Source organism: Phocoena sinus, chromosome 1 (assembly GCF_008692025.1).
Source record: "Phocoena sinus isolate mPhoSin1 chromosome 1, mPhoSin1.pri, whole genome shotgun sequence".
Classification (NCBI taxonomy): Eukaryota; Metazoa; Chordata; class Mammalia; order Artiodactyla; family Phocoenidae; genus Phocoena; species Phocoena sinus.
The window spans coordinates 138,629,227-138,648,770 of NC_045763.1; the positions used below are offsets into that span (position 1 = coordinate 138,629,227).

Consider the following 19,544-nt stretch of genomic DNA (forward strand, 5'->3'; position numbering starts at 1 on the left):
GCACAGCAACTCCCATTTTAGCATCTGCTTCTTAGCAAATCCTAACACATTATAATAAGGAACTGCTGTGTACTACCAAATATATATAAACATTTATATATTTATATAAACATGTATTTATTTATAAAACATTATATAAAATATATTCAGAATACTGGCTTTTTGGCTGACAATATTAACCCTAATGGCTTATATCTTTTGGGTGTTGAAATACTTAATTTTGCATATATTAAAATATGACTAAAAAAATACTAACATTGTCCCCTTGGAATATAATATTCTTTTTAACACTACAAAACAAATAGGTGTCACTAGGACTCTTTCTTCCTTCCTTCCTTTTTTGCAGGATAACAGAATAGCAGTTAATAGTAACAGCTCCCAGACTACTTGAAATCAACCTACGGCTCAACCACTCACTGGGTCTATGGCCTTTGGCAAATCACTTAACTGTCTAAACATCGGTTTCTGATCTATAAAATGGGAGAATGCGTCCTCATCTGTAAAATATGAATTTAAAAAATAGTACCCACCACACAGAACTGTTTTATGAATTCATTAATGAATTAATTTCTGGTGCTGTGTGCAATGAAAGAATTATCCTAATGGATATAAAAGCACTTTGCAAACCAGAAAGCACTTTGAGAAATTCATTTTTTTCTAAATGAAACAAGCATCAGCCATTGCCTTTTATAGAAATTTGAGGTTAATTCACATCAGCAAGAGAAAGCTGAGGACTTGTTTATGGCTGTGTTTCTGATTAACACAGCACTTGATATTAGAAAATAAACTCTTGACGTTCCTGCAAGTGGACCACAAAATACCTGTTGTTGCAGGGCCCTGGACAGAAGAAAAGTTAAGACGGAAGGGAGCCCAGGACGCGGAAGTGCTAGGAAAGGCCTAGCAGAAGAAGGGGGGCTGCAGCAGAGCCGAGCCGCGGGTGAGCACGCGCTGCGGGCACCCAAGTGCAAGTTCAGATGCTCGCAACTATCAGAAAGCTGCGACTGCGCGCCCATGTTCATTCAGGCCCCGGCATTCGGGGGCCCCCTCAAAAACAGGGAGCTCCACCTTTGCCTAACGCTTTGGGAGCGTGGGGCGGCGCTACAGCCCCAAGGCCCCGGGGCGGGGCGGGCACGTGGTGCGCGGCCCCGGCTATAAAGAGCGCGGTTGGGAGCGCGGCGCGCAGCGGCGGAGGTGAACCAGCGGCGTCTGGGTGAGAGCGGCAACGCAGGCGTGGACTGACGGACGGACGGACGGATAGAGACTGACCGACAGCCAGGGAACGGGGATAGAGGGCCGGGGCACTGGACTCGGCGGTGGGTGAGGCGCCGACGGCCGGACGCAAAGGGCAAGACAGGGGAGCTGGGAAATGGAGCCTGAGGAAGTGTGAACGCGACACCTTCCCGGCCCGGACGAGTGTCTGTACGGGCGGGGTGGAGGGACCCACTCCCCTGGATTCTGTCCAGACCACAGAGCCGGGCCCTAAGGATCCTTTTTTCAAAATGATCAGAGGCAGCCACTGGGGGGAAGAGAGTTTAGTGATTAAGTGTGATACAATCCCTTCATTTGATGGGAAATTGTATTTCTGCATTTTTGTTTGTTTAGGTTCTCTATTTGTTTCTTCCTTTCCAAGTATTAATATTTCTCTCTCGAGTGATTCCTCATGCCCAGAGCTGCATCCTCCTCCTCCACCTTCCCCAGAGATTTTTTTTTTTTTAACTTTTACCTTTTAAGAGAATTTGACTTAGGCAACCTGAATTCTTTGCACTAAGGGTTCTTGTCTGTGGATAAAGGTGTAAGATTTCGAGAGTAATAGGCCCTGCCCAAGTGTTTCAGTAGTAACATTCTAAATTCATATTAAGCCTTAGGCTGGAGAACATTCTATTTGTGGGTTTTTTTGTTGTTGTTTTTGTTTTTTGCAGTACGTGGGCCTCTCACTGTTGCGGCCTCTCCCATTGCGGAGCACAGGCTCCGGACGCGCAGGCCCAGCGGCCATGGCTCACGGGCCCAGCCGCTCCGGGGCATGTGGGATCTTCCCGGACCTGGGCAAGAACCCGTGTCCCCTGCATCGGCAGGCGGACTCTCAACCACTGTGCCACCAGGGAAGCCCTCTATTTGTTTTTGATACAAACTATGACGAATTTGAAAGCATAACATTACCCAGTTTTTATTTAAAACTCGAATTCACAAAATCTGGATCATTCTCAGTTACGGTTGTTGTGATTTTTTACCCCATCTCTTCCTGTAGCAGTTTCACAGTTTACAAAGCCAGCAGTCTTTGCTCGTTTACTTGGTGTATTGCTCTGTGCAAAGACAGATTTTTGAAGCTGTTCTTGCCCCCTGATGGCTTACACTCTAGACGGACAAGCCAAAACTACCTTGCTAAATATCTCTTATGTAAAGTTTTTAATGAAAAACAAACGTTTGAGGGAATTCTGAAGAGTAAAAAGTTATTTTCATTTAGGGCATCAGAGAATGTTCTCTAGTTTTTAAGGTGAGTTCTGAAAGTTGGTTATACTGAAGGAGCTGAAGTGGGAGATGTTGCCATTCCGGGTGGGAGAGCCGGACAAGCCAGCACAAGGTAGGTAGCAGTGGGGACCAACTGGGCTAGTGCACTTCGGGTGTGAAGACATCTGTATGGAGACCCAGACCATGGAATTTGGTATTTGTCCTGGGGAAGCCGGGAAGAAGTTAACTGGCCTTTTTCCGGCAGGGCAAAAGCAAGATCAGAAATGTCTGAGCTACCGGGCGGTTACTCTGGCAGCCTGACTATTTTGAAGAAGAGAGTTGAGATTAGGGCAGTGACTCCCAGGCCCCATATCTTTAACCAATCAAACTGTATTTAAGTGCACTTAATTTGAGATATATGGATATCTATATCTATCTATCTATCTGCCAGTCCAAGCTTTTGACCATCCTAAGAATATCCTTGTAACTGCTCTAAATATGAAAGAAATGCAGCCAAAAGCACAAGAATATGGAAATCTAGGGTGTACAGCCTAGTACTTTCCAATTTAGGAGACTTTTAATGCGGAACCTAGCTCTCTGGACTCTTATCACTTGAACTTTCTTGAGTCCCTACGGGCCCCTTGGACATGGAGTTGTGCCCAATGGTCTAGATAAGAGGTAACAAAGGGTAAGTTAGGAGAGGGGCAGTAAGGCGGGAGAGAAGGATTGCAGGGAAAGAAGATAACAGTTGGAACTGAAATGACTTAGACTCTGAATAGAAAAGAGTAGCCAGGGTTGGAGAGGCGGGTACCAGTGGAGCTGAGATGACAGGAAAAAGTGTGCTGATAAAGGAATGCTACTTGCTAATGTCCTGTGGTCAGCAGACAAGACTTCATGGAGGGGACCGAACCTGTACTTACTATGTGCCTGGCACTGCTATTAATCATTCTACAAGAATTAAGTAATTTAATTCTCTCAACAACCCTGTGAAATATGATGCTTGTTATCCCCATTTACAGAAGGGGAAACTAAAGCACAGAGAGGTTAAATAACAGTCCCAAAGTCACCCAGCTGGTAAGTGATGGAGCCAGGATATAGGCCCAGGAAGTCTGTCTCCAGAGCTGGTGCTCTAACCCCTCTACTGTAAGGAGCAAAGGAAGAAATTGTTTAGAAGACCAGTGGCAGGTTCGCTTTGGGCTCTCGAGTTGAGGTGCATGCAGGAAGGCCAAGGGAAGATGTGCAGCGGGCACAACATCAACCTCATTTGATGCTCAGACCTTCCTCTGGGGTAGACTGGGCCTGTGTTATCGGCCTTGCATTTTCCCCATGGGCCAGGTGATTACATTTCTCTTCCAAAACTTCCAACAGGAGTTAGTCTCATCTTCAAACTAGGAAAAGTCAGAGAAACCCTAGTATCCTATATATCTGTTAAGGTTCCCCTTTATTCCCCTTCAGTACAGAGCAAAGCTACTTGAAGGATTTGGGCTTAATTTCAGGAGCAAGCCTCACCAGGGATGTATCTGTTTATAAGGGGAGGTATCATCGTTGGCCTTTCACAAAAGCAATAAGTTTTGACACACTGTACCCTTTCATGTTTTTGTCCTGGTTCTGCCCTGTTTCTAGCTTCAAGGGCTCACCTGAGCCAGGACTCTTGGGAGATACAGAAAAAGTAGAAGGAATGATCTCTACTCTGGAAGTTTATACTCCTATTTGGGGAGATGAGATTAACAGTTATAAAGAACAAACAAAATGAGGTAGTTCATAATTATTACATTATGTGGGTAAGATGTAAGTTGCTAGTGGGCATCTGTGTTTTTAAATGTGCCAGGGACCTCAGAACTATAATATACCCTCTCTTGTATTTTCTCTAAGCCAAACATCTTTTGTACAATTGTCACCAAATACTGTCTGATTATATTTTATTTTCTTCTTCAATTGTTAGACTTTGCATTTGTGGCTTCGAATTTTCATGTCCTACAGCTCAAAAAATAACAATTCTTCTATAACTAGTTAAGTGGCAGAGCTGTGGGTTGAACCAGGCAGTCTACCTATGGAATGCAGGCCATTAACCAGGATGCTGTTGCCTCTCATTGCCTGTTGTGGGCAACTTCTTGGCTTTTTTTACGCTGGTTGTGGACAGGTACACTCTCTGCCAGGTGGTAAGGGATGCTTTTGCCTCAAATGAGTGTTGCCAGGTTCACTGTCTCAGAAGCGATCTCCCCATCTGTGGAAGTCATCATCAAGCTACAATCTGAACACCTCACTCAATCACCCATATATTCATCACTTTTTAATTGAACATGAGATTTCCAGCAAACCACTCAGTGCAGAGAAAACAAAGGCAAATGAATCTGTTTCCTGTCCTGGGGGAGCTTGGTCTAGTGGGGGAGAGGTGAATAAATGTTTGTGATGCGATTTACTAGAGCTAGGAAAAAACAGGGAAAAACTGGTCAAAACCAGCATATGAAAGGATAGTTAGGTAAATCTGAAGATAGTCTTGTAGATCACCCTGAAGCCTTAAGACTTAAGTACTGATTTTAGGGGAGATTCTTGCTTAACAGTATGAAGGTATAGAAAGAGATAAGAATGTCTCTTTTCTCCTGACCATATTTCAACTTGAGCAGTAAGTAATTTTTTACATATTCGACCTCGCTGAGTTAGGTTCTTTCTTCTGCTGTTATTCACCCCTGCTCTCTGAGGTTTCAGATTGCCTCAGTCATCCATATAGATAAAACAGGAGGCCTTTCCAATGGTATTTTCCCAGAACATTGCTCTCTTCTTGTCTCCAAATCACCTGTCTTTAAAATATAGTTTCCTCCTCTGTAAAATGAAGCTGTCACATTTTACATTCTTCTCATTTGCTCTGTGTGTTTGTATACTTGTAAGCATTTTTCACAGTTCTAAACTTTGTGGGAACAGACTTTGCCCCGGAGTTTTATCATTAATTGACATTCCTAGAAGAAGGAGAGGAATTACGCTGTATGTTTTCCAGACTTTTTCAGCAGCTCAATGGCCTCCCCGAAGAAGAAACTTCAAGGTCTTGTTGCTGCGACCATCACGCCAATGACTGAGCATGGGTAACTATGGTTTGGGACTGAAGGGATCTCCCTCCACCCCAATGGTCAGAAGGTCTCTATAGCAGCGGTCGATTAGACTCTGCAGCTTCTTCTGCCCCTGCACTGTCTCTGACCCCAAGTCAGAGAAGAGGTCTCTATATCACAAACAGTGCAGAAGGAGACGAGGTAAGATATGGCAGCTTGCCTTCCTCCCAGTGCCTGTAGCCCCACAAAGCAAATTCTTGCATTTCAGCAGAGCCCTGGCCTTCCCAAATAAGGCCGGTAGAGTTGGGTGAGGAGAATCTCATTTTAGCAGGATTTGATATCAAGTTCTGGCCTCTAGATCCTGTCTCTAGACTGTCCGTGGACGTGATGAAATTGTCCTACCGTGAGGAAAGTGGGGAAGGTAGCTGCCAGACGGCCCCCTTAGGCATGTCTTACAGTCACATTTCAACATTGGTTAAATGTTTGGGAGCTTGCAAGAGGGAGGTAACAGCAGATGATTGCTGAGAAATTGTTACCCAAGCAAGCATTTTCCAGTGAATATTATGGCGGTCCCTTTGCTGGTACTAGCAGTTAGTGGTCATGTGCCCCGGGCGTCCATGAGCAATATATAACTCCCCCCCTGGACATTGGCATTCATAAGTTGGGGATTCATCCACCATCTGGATCTAAGTGTTTTAACCTGTTAGAGGAGTCAGTTTGCCAAAACAGTCAGAATTCTGGCTTCTTTAAGCTTCTCCTTTCTTCCTCTATAAAACTTAAATGTAGTCATACCTACATCATGGAGTTATGAGTATTAAAATGGGATAATCCATATAATAGTGTTTAGCATGGGGTCAGTATGTGCTTAGGTCAATTAAGTTTGAATTGCTATTGTGGCATAAGAAGTAAACAGAAGATGAGGTATTTAAGGTATCTTTAAGTAAGGCTTTTACATTTTTGGTCTTCTGTTACTGAATTTTGTAAACCTTAACCCTACCCCTTTAAAGTAGATGAAATTTCTTATGACTTTTACCATTCTCATTTAGAGTTGACCATATCACAGTTTTCCTTGAGATCATTGGAGTTCAAGACTTCTGGCTTCTAAGATTCTTGAAAAAATCACATCTTTACTTGGTCTAAATAAAATTCTTGCTGAGATGGCATGTAAATTATTCAATGGTTAATAGCAATTTTTTTTTTCTGTTGCTTCTCCATTTCCACAGGGCCTAAGAAAGACTAAAGTCAGCTCCTCCTCAATGTGTCAGCCACTTGTTGGGCAGATAAAACGGAAGGCATGTGATTGTATGAGCAGATAGGATTTACTTCCTGTTATGGAGTAGATCCTGTTTGCAAGCTCAAAACACTACATCTGGTTGATGCTACTTTAACCGTTTTAATCAGACCCCTCTTAGCCTAGAAGTGGCTTCTTCTAAGTCTTGTTTGTTCATCTGGGACCTGCGGAGTGTCACTGTGCTTTCTGTATCCTGCCATTTTTCTGGGACACCAGGACCCACGCATATTAGATATATCTAAAATGACTCTGCTTTTCCGGATCCTTCTGTTTCCCTCTGGCCCTGTTGCCTCCATTACACAATTTCCTCTTTCTTCATGAATTCTTTTCTCTTCTAGGACCCTCACTTTCCTAAGGTGTGAAATAAAAATAAAAATGCATTTTTTTAAATAAGGGCCTTGTAAGAATTTAAATTAAATCAAAATGTGTGTCAGTACATGGCACATAGTAGACATGTAAGTTTTGTTAGTTCCCTTTTCTCTCCATCTTTCTGCTCCATCCAAACATTCCTATAGGTATGAAGCAGATTTGGAGCACCCACCAATAATAGGTGGCCATTAACCCACTTGCCCACAAGGAAATCTGCATTTCTGACGTGTTTCTAAGAGACAGGACAGAAAGAAGAGCCACACGGAATCTAACACCTGGAAATTCTGCCTGATGACCAGCCATCATAGGAGTTTTCCTAACCTGGCTCTTAGAGTAAACCATGGCCTCCGTAATTCAGAATAGCTGAACATTTTTTCTTCATAATTCTAATGATTCAACTCTGAATATAAGTTGATGTCCTAGAGTGGGGAAGTTGTCAGCAAAAACATGGTTAAATAGATTTTAGTTAGAGTATCTGGGTTCTTGACCCCCAGCTTTGATACCACTAGCTGTCTGACCCTGGGGAGCTCTTGTCACCTTGTAAATTTCTCTCATATTTTATGAAGAGACAGAGTTCAACCACATGATCTCTAAGGCCCATTCAAATGCTAAGAGTCTGAAGTCCTCTGATGTTAAATATTATTAGGGATATTGTGGTGATCTCCATTAAGTAAGAATGCCTGAGTACCTGCAACTCCAATCTATCCTCTGCACTATAGTCCAGTCCTCATAAGTACATCTAATCATTTGTTAGATTTACTCTTTAAGAGTCTGAATTCCCTTTTGTCTAAGCCTTGCTACTCGTACAGGCCGTGGACCATTAGCTCCAGCGTCACATAGGAACTTGCTAGAAATGCAGAAACTCAGGCACTGCTACATACCACTGAACCAGACCTGCATTTTAACGGTGTCCCTGGATGATTCTTTAGCACATAAAAGTCTGGGATGAACTGGTCTGAAGGTTAAAGCCCAGGAGCCTGGGCTGACGTAGGAAGTCCTTTACAGTCTACCTTTCCTGCCACGTTTCTATTTCCCCAAACACCTCATCCCCTTTCTTCCCTCTGTGCCTTTACACATTGTTTCCTCTGCCTTTTTCTACCGTCACCCTCTCCATTCTCTGCTCCAATTGAATACATCTATTCATCCGTCAAAACCATCCTCTGGTGATTCTTCCCCATTTTCCATAGAAAGCATTATAGAGTCCTTCCTCTGTGGTCCCATAGTATCCTGTGCCTACCTTTTCACATTACATCACAATTATTTATGAGAGTTGTTACAGTAGCTGTTTGTTACATGCCTGTCTCTCCCAACAGGCTATGAGCTACTTAACCTTATGCAGATATTTATTGGGTACCAGACCATACACAGGGACTGAGCACGTATCTTACTTATCTTTGTATCTTCAGCATCTAGCACAGTGTGTGGTAAATTTGGTTATTTCATGAGTGAATAATTTTGTTATTTCACGAGGAAAGGAAGCTAATACTGATTGGCTAAAGATTACGTGTCAGTCTTCATGCTGGGCATTTTAATGGACATATTCCACTTAAATCTTGACAGCAACTCAGTGAGAGAGAGCTGTTATCTCTATTTTTGCAGTTGATGAAACCAAGATCCTAAAGATTAACACATAGCTGGAAAGGAAGGTCTATCTCTACCCATCCCAACTCACATCTTTTTCTACACTAGAGTGAAAGACTTTTGCTTTCCTTAGTTGTTTCAAGAAATCACTTTCCTTTGGGTACATTCACAGTCGTTAGAACAGAAAGTCCATTTCAGATTGGCCAAAATGTCTAGAAAAAAGTTGTGTTTTCTCCCTCAAATGCCCTTGACTTCACCATGGGAATCTTCACAACACCCTCTAGTAACAACAAACCTGTTACCCAACCAGTCAGAAAGGGCCTGGCCTGCTGGATGCGGAGTTGTATAGATTATTGTCTTTGTAACTATTCGGGGAGACTAAATGACCCAGATTTCCAGAACAGGATGTTTTCTGCCTCTGGCAAGGTGGGGTAGGTATTGTCCCTGCATGCTTCTCTGCCAAAGGAATTTTGAAGTAACCAAGTAGTTATTTTGCCAGAAAGGGCACATAACTTCCATCTGATTTTGAATGGTGAAGTATACATATAATAGGCAAAGAGATAGAACGTCAGATTTTCTGATATGCATGCCAGCTCATGCCAGTTATGAAAAGAACCTGTCCTGTTGATTCGTGTTCTCAAATAAAGCGAAAGTCTTTCACCGTGTGTGATGCACCGGGAGAAGAAATGTACAGCAGTAGGGATTTTTCTCTGAAAAGCTGCTTCAGAAAAATTCTATTACCCGTATACGCTAAGAGAAGAGATATAATCTACATGTAGTTTCACAATTCACCTACTCTAGGCCTCAATTTGTGGCAAAAATCATTTGATAAACGTTCCCCCCTCTTACATAGTTTGGAAGTAAACTAAATGTCCAAGAATAGAGGCTTAGCTAAATTAATTGCGTTCTTCCATGCAATGAAATGCTGTGCAGCCAGTATAGTAACAATATCTGAGAATGTGGGAAAATATCCAATTTGGAATGCTAAGTGAAAAAAATATTACAGTACTATGTACAATATGACTACATTTATTTAAGAAAATACTATATTGTGTATTTGTGAATAGAAAAATATCAAACTAATGAGAGTAATAATCTCTAGGGAGATCCTGAGTGGTTTTTTTTTCTCTTTTATTGTGTGTACTTTCTAAAATATATACCTTCTGTAATATGAAAAAAGATAAGTACTTTTATTTTTAAAAAATCGTGGTCCTAAGACGAAGAATCTGAACCAATGAAAACTGAAATTAAGACATTACATTGGAGTTAAGTATGATGGTCCCGTAGTTAAGACTTCCCTGATGGGCCCGTAGTTAAGACTTTGCGCTTCCAACGCAGGGGGCGCAGGTTCAATCCCTGGTGGGGGAACTAAGATCCCATATGCCATGCGGCATGGCCAAAGAAGAAGAACAACAACAAAAAACAAAACTAAAGCGTTAAAAATCTGTTCACGTTTACAAAACAAAACGTATGAGAATGTCTACAGCAAGCATGGAGTTTGGTTCTGGGCCACTCTCCCCATAGGTGCTAAGAGGTGTTTGTAGCGCTCACGAAGGAAGAGATGAGGCAGTGGAAAGCCAGTGGAGCCTTTCCAAGTGGACTGGCCTATGCCATCTCTCACCTTCCAGGAGCAACAAGCCCCAAACGGCCAGCCAGTGGGGAGAATAATTACCCAATCTCATTCTTTCCACTCTCTGTGGTGACTGCCCAATAACTGGTTCAGTGCCTGCAAGAATGAACATAAACCCAGGCACCCTAGGGAGGTAGCGTAGGGTGGGAAAATAGGGAAGGGAGCAAACTCCCCAGAGAGAATTAGCATCCTCTTGCCACCCTAGCCCTGCTGTTTGGGGTGCCTTTGTGACAAATATGGTAACACCTCTGGGTGATTTCCCTGGGCCCATTTGTGACTGGAGCCCTGAGCATCTTCTGTCAAGGGCTGCAAACCTCGCACCTACAGTCAGGCAGGTATCTGAGGTGACCCGGGGGGCTTCTGTGCCTCCAAAGCAGACAGCCACTGCTCTTCCCAGCCAGTTGGTGCTGTATGGAAATGCGGGCCTGGCCTGGCCTTGTTAGATCATCGGGTTTTCTTTTTTTTATTATCTAAGTTACAGGTGTACAATATAGTGATTCACAGTTTTTACAGGTTATACTCCATTTATAGTTATTACAAAATATTGGCTATATTCCCCTTGTACAATGTATCCTTATAGCTTATTTTATACCTAATAGTTTGTACCTCTTAACCCCCTAACCCTAAATTGCCCCTCTCCTCTTCCCTCTTCCAACCGGTAACCACTAGTTTGTTTTCTGTATCTGCAAGTATTCTTTTTTTTTTGGTTATATTCACTAGTTTGTTATATTTTTTAGATTCCACATGTAAGTGCTACCATACAGTATTTGTCTTTCTGTGCCTGACTTACTTCACTTAGCGTAATGCCCTCCAAGTCCATCTGTGTTGCTGCAAATGGCAACATTTTGTTCTTTTTTATGGCTGAGTGGTATTCCATTGTATATATATCACATCTTCTTTATCCGTTCATCTGTTAATGGACACAGCTTGCTTCCGAATCTTGGCAATTGTAAATAATGCTGCTGTGAACATTGGGGTGCATGCATCTTTTCAAATTAGTATTTTTGTCTTTTTCAGGTATGTACCCAAGAGTGGAATTGCTAGGTCATATGGTAGTTCTATTTTTAGTTTTTTTGAGAAACCCCATACTGTTTTCCATAGTGGATGCACGAATTTACATTCCCACCAACAGTGTACAAGGGTTCCTTTTTCTCCACGTCCTTGCCAACATTTGTGTTCTTACTGATGATAGCCATTCTGACAGGTGTGAGGAGATATCTCATTGTGGTTTTGATTTGCATTTCCCTTGTCTGGCTTTTCAAACAAAGGCTTTTTTGTTTTTTGTTTTTTAACATGAAAAGAAATGTTAACGTTGTGAAAGTCAAACAGAACACATTTAGGAGCCATCCCTTTTCAACCTCTGATCTCTGTAAGGAGATTTGGTAGTTCCAAAAGACCATAAGTCCAAGGACATTATGGGGGGCTCTGCCACTGCCCCAGAATTCCACCATTAGTGGCACTCCTATAGGCTAGGGACATTTTATAAGAAAAAGCAAACTGCTTTCTTGAAGGAGTAGATGATGTATCACCCATTAGCACCCCTAACCTGAGTGGAGTTATCGTATTTGTCATCCAGCAATGCCTAAAGGAGTTGGGGAGAGGGGGTGAGTGTAGACAAAAGCACTACACTGATGCCATAAAATAGCGTGGAGTTCTCTGAGGAAGGAGGAGGAGCTGGAGGGTTCACATGCTGGCCTAGATCTGCCTGAGGGTGTGGCCAGCTCTCTAGAAGGAGGACACCAGAGTAGGGCCAGACAAATAGCAGCTCTCAATACAGTCAGAGAGAAAGAGGATCATAGGATTTCACCCTATTTATTCCAGATCCACCTTGTCCTTGAAGTCTCCTTCCCAGCCTCCCTAAGTGGAATTATCAGTCCCCTGCTGAACCTCTATACTTTCTAACGAGTCACAGCCTTTGTCGTATTTTTCTCAATATTTTAGTTATTTATATATGCTATTTTCTTTGCTCAGTTAATATGGTAGTGAAATGTAAACACATCCAGCAAGTGTGGAGATAATCTGCTTTTAAAGCAGAGATTATAGGTGTTTCATCATCATCATAACTTCCTGCATCAAGGCTCCTTCACTAGCCTTTGTTGAGTGTCTGTGCTGTGCCAGGTGCAGATGAGAGATTGTAAGGTATAAAAGGCACAGTTCTTGCCTTCAGGAAGTTCTTGCTCCAGACTGGAGGGTGGGCATAAACAGTGTACAAAGTGATGTCCATGATAATAGAGATACGAACTTTGCTGAGGGTGTGAGGAATTTGTCACTGAGGAATAATAACAGCAATAATGATTGAGCCTTTAATTGAAGCCAGGTGCAGTGCTGAGCACTTGTGCTGGACTGGCCAATAGAGCGCCGCTTGGTAGTGGGGGTCCTTGCTGAGTTTAGAGTCCACTTTGGGGATACATACATGCACCCAAAAAGACTAAATGTCTTCCTTAAGGACTTCTGGAAATGGAAACAAGCTCTCTAGCTTCCCTTTCCAAATAAGAAAACATTAGATTAAACCAAAAGAAAGCACATCAAAGCGAGTACGGTGCCTACCAGGCCTCAATCGTCTGGAGCTCTGCAGGCTCCTCCTTGCAGAAGAGGCCAGGCCTGCTCTCAGTGTCTCAGTATGTGGCCAGGGTGGGACTGGGGAGATGTCAAGACTTCAGTGAAAGTGTGCAGGAGCCACTGCGTTTGAATCTGTGACTCCAACACAAGCTATTGCCCGAAGGCTTTATTTCCAGTTTCCAGTCTGCGATTGGGAAGTTGCTTGCATGAGCAGATGGACATCATTGGTCAAAACCAAAGTTAGTGTCACACAAACAAAGCCCCAGCTAATCGTTCCTGCATCTCAGGGCTTGTCCCAAGTGGGGAAGAGCTGATGGAAGCAGCAAGGGGCTAGTGTGGTGTAAAGGTGTGGTTCCAAGTGGTCAGAAATATCTGAGGCAGAGAGATTTCAAGAAGTTGAGCGGCTCAAGCTGACCTAAATGAAGGTCCTGAGGTGGATTGTCTAGGCAGCCAACTCCCCCATCTTGGAGTCTTAGACTGAGAAGCGAAGATTCGGCATTTGAGCAAGTGGGACAGGGAGGGGCAGTGTTAATGATATTTCAGGCATGAGCCGTTACGGAGAGAGTTTGCTCCCCTTGCAGGCATTTTTTTTTTTTTTTTTTTTTTTTTTTTTTATGCGTTACGCGGGCCTCTCACTGTTGTGGCCTCTCCCGTTGCGGAGGACAGGCTCCGGACGCGCAGGCTCAGCGGCCATGGCTCATGGGCCCAGCCGCTCCGCGGCATGTGGGATCTTCCCAGACCGGGGCACGAACCCGTGTCCCCTGCATCGGCAGGCGGACTCTCAACCACTGCGCCACCAGGGAAGCCCCGCCTTGCAGGCATTTTAACTACATTAAAACCTACCTTTTCCCAAGTGGCAGCTTGGACTAGTTGTCTCGAGTGTTGTGGGCAGTGGTTGCCTATCCATTCTTTGTTTTTATCTCTATTGTTCCTATTCCCTTTGACATATACACTTTGATGTCTTTGTTTTCTATATGCATCAGACATTTTGGTTCCATTTTGTTTTTTAAGGAATACAATAAGTAAAGATGAAGAGAATGTTAATAAGGTTAAAATTACATTAGGATTCTCTGGCCCCGCTGACTAAAATGCAAAAGTACTAGCCAACTAGTACTGAGTGTTCTTGGCAACCATGCATTCTGCAACATTTAACACACACTTGCCCCACCATTTTCCTTTGTATTTTCCTTCTCCATCCTCCATCCTCCCCACCTGTATTTTTTTTAGTAAATTTTTAAATTTTTTAATTTATTTTTGGCTGCATTGAGCCTTCGTTGCTGCGTGCTGGCTTTCTCTAGGTGCGGCGAGCGGGGGCTGCTCTTCGTTGCGGTGCGTGGGCTTCTCATTGCAGTGGCTTCTCTTTTTGTAGAGCACGGGTTGTAGGCGTGCGGGCTTCAGTAGTTGTGGCTCGCGGGCTCTACAGCGCAGGCTCAGTAGTTGTGGCACACGGACTTTGTGGCTTCGCGGCATGTGGGATCTTCCTGGACCAGGGATCGAACCTGTGTCCCCTGCGTTGGCAAGCAGATTCTTAACCACAGCGCCACCAGGCAAGTCCCCCCACCTGTATTTTGATTGAGAACAGGTCACTTTATCTGATCTGTCTGTGAGTCAGTTTCTAGATTTTTTAAACTCAATATGATTTTAAGCATCAGATCTTTGCAAGGTCAGTACTCTTCAGACGGCACAGTGCATGCAGATCACGTGGCTATCTTGTCACAGTGCAGAGTCTGACCAGGAGAACTGTGTGCGGCCTGGGACTCTTCATTGCCAACAAACTCCCCCAGTTGCTGATACTGCTGTTCTGCAGATAACACTTTGAAAGGCAAAGTGATGACAAAGTTCCTTTTCAACTATTATCCCTCTTCAGTTTAACACTAACACATATAAATGGCTTTAAGCCTTCATTTATTGTGACAAATACTCAGTGCTAAAATTCTTAAATTACTAAGTTTGAATGTTCTTATTTTGTAAGCCTAAGAAATGATTGCTTCTCGCCACATGGAAAATGTTAAGTTCTTGTTTAACCATGCCCCCAACCATCACTCTGCCCCCAAAGGGCAAAAGATAATTACTTTTTAAGTATTACTTGTGATGAAGTTTAAACATAAAACCTTTGTGGATAACTAATAGTGCTTTTCTCACATAAGTGAGGCATATGGCTGAGTAGAGAAACCACCAGACTCAAGGGAAGAAAAAAGCCCAAGCATTATTCAGAGCAGGCTAAGAATTTCAGACTGGTTAGGTGGATTTGAATAACTATGAACAAGAGAGAGCAGTTTATAATTGTGGGGATGAATTGAATAATCTAGAAAAGAAGAAATACACATTTTTTTTCTAATTTTTTTTCTTTATGTCTTTCAGAGAAATCAACTTCTCAGTCATTGGTCGGTATGTGGATTATCTTGTAGAAGAACAGGGAGTGAAGAATATCTTTGGTAAGTCATCTTTAGAGATCTACATATCTCTAGCTCAGTCCTTAAAAAGTAGCTGTCACCAGATTACTAGCTAGGAGGTCACAGTGTTATTGTGTCACAGGTTATGGTTGAGCCTGGCTAAGCCATGTAAAATTTGTGGATTTTTAGTCTCATCAATTTTAGACCTAAAAGATGATCAAGAGATTATATAATTTGGTAGTGCACCTGAGATAGGCTGGGACCTGGGACCCTTTACTGGAGTACTTACACCTGGACAAACGTCTCTGAGAGCAACAGACTACAAAGAAACTATTAGGGAGTAAAAATCACTACACGCATGAGCAGTGGGGGCAATTATGAACAATAAGATTCAAAAAGGCCACACGCCAGCTGCCACTTCTAACGTACTGGGAGCATGCCGGGTACCGCGCATGATCCCTGCACCCAGCAGCACTGAGGGGGTGGGTAGCACACCTAAGCTACGCCTCCTGCCCAACCCACAGGCCCGCCCCTGTTGTTACCCCTTTTAAGGAACCAGCTCGCCACCTTGGGGAGCGAGCAAGGACACCTCTTTCTTGTTCTCCCTCCCTCATGCTGCAGCAGGAACCTCAGTAAAGCCTTGCCTGAATTCTCATCTGGCTTCTTATCAATTTCTATTGATTAAAGAGTCCAGGGATCCAGGTCTTTAGACAGAGGTCGTTTTAGATCTGTAGTACACACCATTGTCTTCATAAGTAACTGCCACCTATGACCACCGTGACATCCCAGTACTGAATGGTATTGGTTTTCCTGCCATTCAAGCCCAAATATAGAACTGCCTGGCGTGCTCGGAGATTTGCCTGAAACATGGGCAGTTACCTCTGTCTCCATTTAAAATACTCTCTGTCCCTGAAAACAATGAGATTTGTAAATTACAAGTCATACTTAACCTTCCCACTCCTTTTGACAAGGTGAGGATGGAAAAAAGGCTGAGTCTGAGGTGGAAATGGAAACATGGCATCACCCCACCCACCCACATCCAGATTCTGTCCTGGTGTTTCTCCGTGTCCCTTCCTCTCGCAGGGATTTCTGCCCCTGCACTGCCAGCATTGGTGCTGGAAGAACGAAAGGTACCGGTTGGTCCCACTGACTGACTCTCTGTTTGGAACAGTGAATGGCACGACAGGAGAAGGCCTGTCCCTGAGCATCTCAGAGCGCTGCCGGGTCGCGGAGGAGTGGGTGACAGAAGGGAGGAACAAGTGAGTGGCTCCATCAAGATAAACACATGCATCTGCAAGAGCTGCGTAGACCACAGCTATACCCCAGATGACACAGCCTCCCTGCTCTCCGACCACAAATCAGGCCTGAGGTCAGCTTGTGGAAAGAGGAGCTGAGGCAGAGGAGGGCCCTTCCTTTCCGTGTGGAAGGGCAGCCAGACACACCCGGCTCTCAGAGATCCCATCGGGAAACTGGAAACTGCCTCTTGTTTTATCTACCAGGCCAGTCCCTCCGGTTCCCTGTCCTTGGCCTGAAGGGCTGTGGAGCAGGGCCCTGGTACTGGCTGCTGAGCTCCTAGCCCTTCCGCTGAGCGGCTCGTACTCCTTCCCATCTCAGGGTGGGTCCTGGTGGTTCTATCAGCCAGTTGCTTCCTTACAGTTCTCTCTGCATGTGACTCAGCGTGCTTTTTGTGGTGCTTCCTCTTGTAGTCTTAGGGAGCTTTCTGCATCCTCTAAACTTCAGCGAGTTAATGTATTTGGTTATAACACTCAGTTTGTGCCACGGTGAAACAAATAGGACAGCATCAATTCAGTAAGCACGGCAATTAACCAAGCTTGATTTGTAGTCTGTTCTGCATTGTTATGCATCGTGTGTTATGCACTGTGCTGGCACTGGAGATATAAAACGGGATCTCTGCCCTCAGGTTGCTTACCATCCAATGGAGATGTCAGACCATGAAAACTAACACTGATCCTTCCGATAAATAGTGTAAACAGGGATCAGAGAAGGGTGATTGACGGTGTCTTAGGTGGAGGCAAAGATTGGAAGTAAGTCTCAAGTGAGCCTGGAGCAGAGGTTGTCAGTGCAAAGCCCCTGCCCACTTTGGGGACCCTTAATTGGCTTTAGAGCAACTTGGATACTCTGAAATTATACGCCAAATGTGAATGCGTGTCCACGTAGGCACTTTCTAGTGATCTTCAGTTTTCAGCTAATTTTCAGTCAGATCCTGGGCCTCAGACGTTTAAAGACCACAGGCAGAATGAGGAAAGAAGAAGGCTAAGGGTAAACATCAAGAAAAGCACCAGAACCGGGAGGGATAGGGAAGTGGGTGCAGACAGAAAACCCTCAGAAGGGTCAGAGGGAGGTGAAGAGCAGATCCTATCTGCTGGAAGGAAGGAAGGGTGCTTCAGAGAGCATCGGGGGAGCATGGAGATCAAGAGCAGGGCCTGCAGAGCCAGACTGCCTGAGTTGGGTCCTGAGTCTGCCTCTAAGTAGCTCTGTGAACTCAGGCAGCTCTTAAATGCCCTGTGTTTTGTCTGTGAAACGGGAATACTAATAGTACCTATCCTATGAGGCGCTGGTGAGGATTCAAGCAGTGCCACACATACAGTACTAAGTAATATATAAGAATTCACTGTAACTATTTGCAGTGGGTGCTGTGTTCATTATAACGTTTGTTATAAGCATTATTAGTTGCTGTGAGAGTCAGTAGGATTGAGAAAGTAGGAAATGACCAGCTAACCTGAGAGAGAGCAGAGCCAGTTGGGTCATTGTCACAGAAGCAGCTGCCCTGAGGTTAGAATGCCGCAGACACATGGCAGGGGAACCAGTGAGGGTAGCTTATTCTCACCCCAAAAAATCTGCTGCTGAGGAGAAGGAGAGAAGGAATCATGGATTAGAGCGGAGGAAGCAAGATTAAAAGAAGGGTAGTTTTTTTTCTCTTAAAGCAGGGAAGTAATGAGCACGTTTCCGCGCTGAAAGGACAGTGCCATTGAGAAGAGATTAAAGAGAGTGGAGAACTGATGCCTTTGATGGCAGGTCTCCACGGGGGCTTGAAATAAACCCAAATGTAAGCAGAGTAGCTTTAGGAGACAGCTAAGAAGCGGGGAGGAACGCATAGATAGAAGGTAACACAGCTAAGCGCAGAGGTGAGGAGGAGAAGGGAGGGAGTCTGTGTGTGGAAGAATCTTTATCTAAGATGGTGTCTTGGAAGCGAGGACATCTGCCAATAACAAGGGTTTGGGTGGAATTTAGAGCTTGAGGAGAAAAGTCAAGATTTGGAGCAGCCGCTGCAGTGACTAGGAAAGGGAAGTAAGTCATGGGGACCAGAGGCTTTCGGGACCCTCGTCCTCCTGAATTGGGAAATCACAAGTTTGTACTAAAGCCACAGACCCAGCAGCTGGGTGGACAGGGGGAGGGAATGCATGATTGTTTTAACCTAAGCCAGGAGACAGGGGTAGTGAAAGGTTTAAGGAGGTCATGCAATAAAGCTGCTGGTGAGGGGAAAGCAGACCAGCCAGCCACCTTTTCTCCTCTCAGAAGTCTTCTGTTATCCTTAACAAATGCAGACCTGATCCTAGCACTTCCCAGCTAGGTCCCATTTTACCGAAGACAGAACAAGTCAAGAATCACAGGAGGACTCAATGCTTGGGCCTTAACGGGGATGTGGTGTCTCCATCCCATGAGGGCAGCACGTGTGTCACTCTGAGTCCCTGGAAGACTCGCCAGCATGACTGCATTCACAGCTGAGTTTCATTGATCCTACCCTCAGAAGACCAGTCGAAGTGTGGCCTCTTCCCACAGGGCCCCGTGGAGCACCTCCACAGGTGAACACCGAGGTCTCAGAGAACACCCCACTCATGGCCAAATTCTGAGGATACACAAGATAGGAAAAAACTTTTCACAGTGAATTCCTTTCTCGTATGGCTGGTTCCTGGTTGTACTCTTTGAGGAACCTCTTTATTTTTATCTCCAACCAAAAATATCTCAGCTTTACACCTATTTTCATGCACATTGTCACCATCAAATGCAGCATCTCTAACCATGCATAGTCAAAATAAGGTACTTGACTATTGATTGATTAATCAGTTATTGCTTTCGAAATCCTGTTGCTTATATACAGCAGAAACGAACACAACATTGTAAAGCAATTATACTCCAATAAAGATGCTTAAAAAAAAATCTTACTGCTTAGTTGAACCTTAAATTTTATTCCCTGGACATTTTTTAAAAATCCC

General features: G+C 44.1%; 1 protein-coding gene across 6 annotated transcripts in view; it reads left to right on the forward strand.

Annotated features, from left to right (window-relative positions):
• Nucleotides 1-1,081: 1,081 nt before the first annotated feature.
• NPL (N-acetylneuraminate pyruvate lyase) overlaps nt 1,082-19,544 on the forward strand; it is a 39,971-nt gene continuing 21,508 nt past the window's right edge. For 2 of the 6 annotated variants that reach the window (XM_032637461.1, XM_032637480.1), the window contains exons 1-4: nt 1,082-1,210; nt 5,438-5,522; nt 15,278-15,351; nt 16,481-16,568. In XM_032637461.1, the coding sequence (XP_032493352.1) occupies nt 5,455-5,522; nt 15,278-15,351; nt 16,481-16,568 (230 nt within the window). In that variant the 5' untranslated portion in view covers nt 1,082-1,210; nt 5,438-5,454. Of the gene's footprint in view, nt 5,523-15,277; nt 15,352-16,480; nt 16,569-19,544 lie in introns of all 6 variants that reach the window. The other 4 variants (XM_032637451.1, XM_032637441.1, XM_032637473.1 and 1 more) reach the window with 4 other exon arrangements.